At 50.4% G+C, this 6,943-nt stretch overlaps 1 protein-coding gene across 1 annotated transcript in view; it reads left to right on the forward strand.

Moving 5' to 3' along the window:
- Positions 1–6,452, forward strand: part of Gpi (glucose-6-phosphate isomerase) — a 29,550-nt gene extending 23,098 nt beyond the window's left edge. The window contains exons 10-18 of the mRNA XM_005368436.3: positions 731–791; positions 1,143–1,186; positions 1,299–1,451; positions 2,430–2,559; positions 2,713–2,789; positions 4,894–5,022; positions 5,731–5,806; positions 5,907–5,973; positions 6,059–6,452. Of these exons, the coding sequence (XP_005368493.1) occupies positions 731–791; positions 1,143–1,186; positions 1,299–1,451; positions 2,430–2,559; positions 2,713–2,789; positions 4,894–5,022; positions 5,731–5,806; positions 5,907–5,973; positions 6,059–6,194 (873 nt within the window). The 3' untranslated portion in view covers positions 6,195–6,452. The remainder of the gene's footprint in view (positions 1–730; positions 792–1,142; positions 1,187–1,298; positions 1,452–2,429; positions 2,560–2,712; positions 2,790–4,893; positions 5,023–5,730; positions 5,807–5,906; positions 5,974–6,058) is intronic.
- Positions 6,453–6,943: the final 491 nt, after the last annotated feature.

Below are 6,943 nucleotides of genomic sequence, written 5' to 3' on the forward strand. Positions count from 1 at the left end.
AGGGTAGGTACAGGTATGAGGCTCTGGTCTACCAATTTCTGAGGAGATGAGGTAGGCACATGTTTATGGTTTAGGGTCCATCAGTGTCTGAGCAGGTGAGTTCAGCACAGGGATGAGTGTTTGGTCTGCCAGTATCCAAGGAGATGAGGATGACCCAGGTATGAGTCACTAAGTCCATCAGTGCCTGAGGCACTAAGGTAGGCCCAGGTATGAGGCTCTTAAGTTATGTCTGAGGCAGGTGTGCACAGATAGGAGGGCTTGGTCTGCCAGTATCGGAGGAGACTGGGTTGGGACCAGGTTTGTATGTCAACGTCTGAGGAAGCAGGTTTAGCACAGACCTGGAGCCCTTTCTGTCAGCACTGAGAAAGTAGGGACTGGCACAGGTATGAGGTCCTGGTTCTGCGATCGCTCAGAAGGCAAAGACTGACACAGGTATGGGGCTGCCTGTCAGTGCCAAGGAGACAGGAGCTGACAGAGGTTTGAGGACTTGGGTCTGCTGAGAAGAAAAGGCCAGCCACGGTAACATCCCACATCCCTCGTATAGTCTGCGTCACTGGCCAGCGTGGACAGTCACTAAAGCCTGGTTTGCTGTCTGACTGGGCAGAGTTGACTTGGATCAAGCCCTCTAAGCTGTACCTGTGGGAAGAGTGACTTTCCAGGGACAGGCGTGGCAGGAGGGAGGGGGTACGGTGTGCCCGCCCTCCTTCAATGCCATTTCCTTCTCTCCTAGTGGGTAGGCGGCCGCTACTCGCTGTGGTCAGCCATTGGACTTTCCATCGCTCTGCACGTGGGTATGTATCTGAGTCGCCTTCAGGAGGCAGTGTGAGGTTGAGGTGGCATCCCTGAATGCCTTGCTTACCCCATAGGCTTCCAGCCTCTCTGCTCCTACATAGAAACATTTATTCTTTTAGTTCTGGGAGAAAAAAGCCAGGGTTGGTGTTGTGCTCTGTGCCAGCTCTGAAGAGCAAGGCTTTCTGCAGGCCCCTCTTTCTCCCACGCCGCCTTCTGGTTCCACATCCAACATTTCCTAGTTCCAGAAAAAACCCGAAACAAAAACAAAAAACTGTGACCAACTGCCAGGAAGACGCGGGGTGGTCAAGAAGACATGTGGTCACTTCTGTTTACTCTACTTTTGTTTACAGGTTTTGACCACTTCGAACAGCTGCTCTCTGGGGCTCACTGGATGGTGAGTGCAGAGTGGCCTGAGACATTACTGGTCCCGCTCCCTCCTTCCTTTGCCCATTTCCCTCCTCTTCCTGACAGCTGCTCAGCCCCTACTCACCTAATTGTTCTTTCAGGACCAGCACTTCCGCACGGCTCCCCTGGAGAACAACGCTCCCGTCCTGCTGGCTCTTCTGGGCATCTGGTATATCAACTGCTTTGGGTGTGAGACCCACGCCATGCTGCCGTATGACCAGTATATGCACCGTTTTGCTGCCTACTTCCAGCAGGTACTAGCTGCCAGGCCATCCATAGAAATGTCTAGTGGCAGGTTCCAGGGTCTCCCTTTGCCCTTGGGTATGTCCGTGGCACATCTCCACTCCTGGGTTCACAGCACATCTTGCATACAAATCTATTCCGCCCATGTCATCAACTGAAACGCACCACTGTGAGAGGTGCCCTGGCCAGACTCGTCCTGGATTGGTTGTGGGCATGTGTCTTCCTCTTTGGCTCTCACATGTTGCTGTTCTGGGTGATGTTGTGACTTGGGACCCCCACGACCTATACTGTGGCCCAACCTGGAGTCATTGTTCACCTGGATATAGTCAATGACCAGAAACTACACCCAACCTCTCTGCATTTGTAAGCACATGCAACAAAAATCAGCACTCTTATGGGCCTCTGACGCTGTGTCCAGCCCTACTGTTTGGTCTGGGTACACCCACCTACTCACAGTCTCCTCTCTCTCCCCTTTTCTTTTAATGTGTGTTTGTATGTATCTTTATGACACATGTGTGCATGGTGCCCATGGAGGCCAGAAGAAGTTGATGGAATCCTTTGCAGCTAGAGTTACGTATGCTTGTGAACTGCCTGATGTGGGGGCTGGGAACTGAAATTGGGTCCTTTGGAAGAGCAGGAAATGCTCTTTAACTATTAAGCCATCTCCCAAGTCCCTTCATCATTATTCCTAAGGTGAACAAGGTTTGAACCTCTCAAATTGCGTGATTTTGAAAGATTTTCTGGATCAAGAGAACAGTGAGCCATTTTCCTGAGTTACCTCAGGCTATCTAGAGGAATAACAAATTTTGTTTTTAAAGAGAGTCTTCCTCCTCCTGATCCATCTTGTCTAAGCCAGAAAGCTCAGGAGCCTGAGGACCCACATTTACAGGCTCCCCATATGAAACTGAGGCACCCCAGGAAGGATCCAGGCACAGTTTATAAGAGGGGAATCTTGCAGGTAGAGGGTTGAGTTTCTGTCCTCATTCCAGGGCGACATGGAGTCCAATGGGAAGTATGTCACCAAGTCCGGTGTCCGGGTAGACCACCAGACAGGCCCCATTGTGTGGGGGGAGCCAGGGACCAATGGCCAACATGCATTCTACCAGCTTATCCACCAAGGTAGGGCCCGTTTGTCCTGGACAAGTGGGTGTGGTTCCTGGCCAGATGAGGCTGGGGTAGCAGGGACCTCCCTTTTCGGGCAGTACCTTCTATAGGCTGCTTGGGTAGCTCCCATGGCTGGGGTTGTATGGATGACCACTGTGCCCTTAACAGGCACCAAGATGATACCCTGTGATTTCCTCATCCCCGTCCAGACCCAGCACCCCATACGGAAAGGTCTGCATCACAAGGTAAGAAGCCTGTCTGGGCCCTCCCCATCCTTCTCAGGCTCCTGAGACCGCCCTCCTGCAGCTTTGCCCTGCTCAACAGTTAGCTTCAAATTTACTCTCTTAAAACACAGTCTGTTATCTCAGTTCCCAGAATCAAAAGCCCAGCAGCAGTCAGGGTTGGGTTCCTACCTCCTAAAAGGTGTTAACCTGTATTAGTTCCTTCTGTCTCTGCTACTGTTAAGAGGCCTCTAGAAAGAGCAACGCTGGGGGATGGAAGGGTTGTTTCAGCTTCCAGGCTGCAGTCCATGACTGGAGGAAACTAGGGCGAGAGCTTGAAGCCGAAACCACTACATGTAGCAGGCTTTTTCTTTTAGGCTACCAACCAGCTCCCAAGTCCTGACATGGAGACTTAGTTTTGAATGCTGGGCCAAGCTTAGGTTTGTTTCCTGCTAGCTCTTTTAACTTAAATTAAGCAGTTTCTCGTTAACTACCTTTTGCCTCTGGGCTTTTACCTTTCTTTCTTCTTTATGTCCTCCTTTCACTGCTTTTCTGTGCCTGACTGGCTGGTGTCTGCCTGCTTTCCTGCCCCGGGTGCATCCCTCCTTCTCTTCTCTTGTTTCTGTCCTCCCTCTAGCTTTCTCTTCCTCTTTATTCTCTCTCTTCCTGTCAGCCCCGCCTATCCCTTCTCCTGCATAGCTACTGGCTGGCAGTTCAGTTCTTTATTAGACCAATCAGGTGCCTTAGGCAGGCAAGGTGAAACAAATGTAACCCATCTTTACATAATTAAACAGATGCAGCACAAACAAGTGTAACACATCCTTACATGTTAAACAAATGCAGCAGAGACAAATGTAACAAACCTTTACACAGCGACAGTCATATTCTGCAGCATGACAAATGGAACACATCTTTACCCAGTTAAATATTCCACAACAGGAAACTGCGGATGAATGCTGTTTGATGACTTGCTCTCAGGTTCATGCCTAGCTAGTTTTCTCATTCAGTCCAGAGCCAGCTATCTAGGGACAGTCCTACCCACGGTGGGGTGGGCCTTCCTCCATCATTTCACAGTCATGACAATCTCCCCCCCTCCCCCAGGCCAGTCTGATCTGGGCAGTGTCCCTTACTGGCAGCTAAGTGTCTTTGTTTATTATTTTGCAACAGGGTCATACAATACATCCCAGACTGGCCTTAAATCTCAGTCTCCTGACTCCTGAGTGTGGGTATTCCAGGCATGTGCCAGCACATCCCAGGCTACACTTCTGTGATGCGGCTTAATTTAACCAGAAAAGGGAGTGCTACTGGGTGGTGGCGGCGCATTCCTTTAATCCCAGCACTTTGGCAGAGGCAGGTGGATCTCTGTGAGTTCAAGGCGAGCCTGGTCTACAGAGTGAGTTCCAGGACAGACTCCAAAGTGACACAGGGAAACCCTGTCTCGAGAAAAAAAAAAAAAAAAAAAAAAAAAGGAAGAGAAAAAGAGAGAAAGAAAGAAAGAAAGAAAGAAAGAAAGAAAGAAAGAAAGAAAGAAAGAAAGAAAGAAAGAAAGAAAAGGGGGGTTGTCCATGCCTCTCCCTTTTTTGGTTTTGGTGTTGTTTGTTTGTTTTGAGACAGCATCTCTGTGTACCTCTGGCTGTCCTGGAATTCATTGTGTAGACCAGGCTGGCTCACAGAACTTCTCTCCTCTGCCTCCCTATTAAAGGCATGTGCCACCTCCAGCTGGCACCTCTCTCTCTTAAAGTCTTAAAAGACAGTCATTAGCATGACACCTTGGCAAGGACTGAATATTGTGTTGGGAAGCTTGGCGAGGTGGCACACACCCGTGATCACAGCTATTCAGGAGGCCAAGATGCCACAGGAGGATCCCAGTTCAGGGCAGCCTGAATAACTGAGCAAAAACCTGTCTCAGATTTCAAGAAAGGATTGGCACTTGGGTTCTGTCCCCAATTAATACCTCCCTTAAAAGGAAAAGGGCTAGTTAGCATTGTTTCCGGCCCTCTTGTTATCAGATGTGCCCTCCTTCCGCACCCCAACTGCGCTCTGAGTGAGTGGACCATGCTGGAACTACCCCCACCTGAGAAGTGGACTCTGGCCGTACTGGCGACTGTAACTGTGTGTCTCTCTGCAGATCCTCCTGGCCAACTTCTTGGCCCAGACTGAGGCCCTGATGAAGGGAAAGTCACTCGAAGAGGCTAAGAAGGAACTCCAGGCTGCAGGGAAGAGCCCAGAGGACCTGGAGAAGCTCTTGCCACACAAGGTTAGCCTTGTTTGTGAACTTCAGCTTTCGGGTGACATGCGGGAGCTCGAGGGGTGGCATTGAGGGGGCCAGGGTAGGGGCTCATGGTATGATTTGGTTGTCCCACATAGGGGAGGGTCTGTTCTCCCAGATTTAAATGTCCCAACCTTTGGGGCAGTGTGACTTTCCTCTCAAAACCTTTTCTTCCCCCAGACACCATATATGTTAGCAATGTTCTTTCTCCTCCCCCAACTCCTCCCAGACCCACCTACCCATCCAACTTCATATTCTTTTTCTTAAAAGAAGAAAAAAAATAAAAAGCAAACAGCAAAGCCTAAGAAGCAAATGAACAAAAAGAGCCTGCTTTGTATCGACCAGCAGTTCCTTGGTCTGCAGCCTTGCCTGGAATGTGGTTGATAGACCCAGGGCCACTCTGTTGAACAAAACTGATGTTCCCTTCCCAGTCACTAGCATTTGCAGATAGCTTCTTGGTTAGAGGTGTGACTTTGTGTCTACTTCTGTGTGGGATTGTCACTAGGTTTGGACTTGTGCACCTTGTCACAGTCCACATGAGTTTCTAACAGCTCTGTTGTGTCTGGAAGGCTCTCAGAGTCTTCCTAGCCCCTCTTGGGTGGAGCTCCCTGAGCCTTTGGAGGGTGTGCACAGATATCCCACTTAGGCCTGAGTGCTCCAGAGCCTCTCACTCTGCATGTGTCTCATTTCCTTCAGGTGTTTGAAGGAAATCGCCCAACCAATTCGATTGTGTTCACCAAGCTCACACCATTCATTCTGGGAGCCTTGATTGGTGAGTGGGGAGAGGATGGGACTGACAGGCTTGGCATCAGTTGGATGGGGAGGGAGGGAGGGCAGGCCCTCATGGACACCCTCCACTCCTTCCTCTGCAGCCATGTATGAACACAAGATCTTCGTTCAGGGCATCATCTGGGACATCAACAGCTTCGACCAGTGGGGGTGAGTTGCTGAGGAAAGGGTCTGTTGTGCCCTTGGGTTGGCTCTGGAACTTGGCTCATTCTCCTCTTCCACCCTTCCCTGGCAGTGTGGAGCTGGGGAAACAGCTGGCTAAGAAAATCGAGCCTGAGCTGGAGGGCAGCTCTGCCGTGACCTCGCACGATTCCTCCACGAATGGGCTGATCAGCTTCATCAAGCAGCAGCGGGACATCAAAATAGAATAAAGTCAGCCACAGCCCTGTTGACGAGTCCTTGTCCCTCTTCACTGTATGCACTGCATGGTCCTGCCTCTCCCTGCCCAGAGCACACCTCCGGTCGTGAGCTTGGACTTCAAGGCTTTGGGGAGACTTGCGTGGAGTTGCCGTTTACCCACCCTGTTGAAGCAGGCTGAAGTGCTTTGATGCATCTGATTGTTCTCACCCATGTTAACATCCCATCTAGAATAAAGATGCTATAGAGGAGGCGTGCATTGAGCCTCATAAGTTTCCTGAGGTGGTGCTTTGGCTGTCGCTGTGGGTGACCTGGCTCGTGCCCTGGTTGGCTCCTGACTCAGTGGAGAACAGAACCACAGTGGAGGGGACAGGGATCTGCAGTGCAGTCGGAGGGCAACTTGGCCTCCAGTCTCAGCTTCACCTTCCACTCCTCGCCTTGGATTGGAGGCCTGCCTGGAAACCTTTCTGCCCACTGACTAGGTTTTCCTTTGCTTATTGTTTTGGTTGTCAAAACCTAGGGATGGGAGGGTTTTTCCTAAGATTTATTTATTATGTATGAAGTGTTCTGCCTGCATGTATGCCTTTTGCCCAGAAGAGGGCACCAGATCTCATCACAGGTGCTTGTGAGCCACCAAGTGTTTGGGAATTGAACTCAGGTACTCGGAAAAAGCAGTCAGTGCTCTTAACCTCTGAGCCATCTGTCCAGCCCCTCCCTAGGATAGACTCTCTTTAAATGATATATTTATTTAGTGTGTGAATGT

The sequence above is a fragment of the Microtus ochrogaster genome, unplaced genomic scaffold (genome assembly GCF_000317375.1).
Source record: "Microtus ochrogaster isolate Prairie Vole_2 unplaced genomic scaffold, MicOch1.0 UNK32, whole genome shotgun sequence".
Lineage (NCBI taxonomy): Eukaryota > Metazoa > Chordata > Mammalia > Rodentia > Cricetidae > Microtus > Microtus ochrogaster.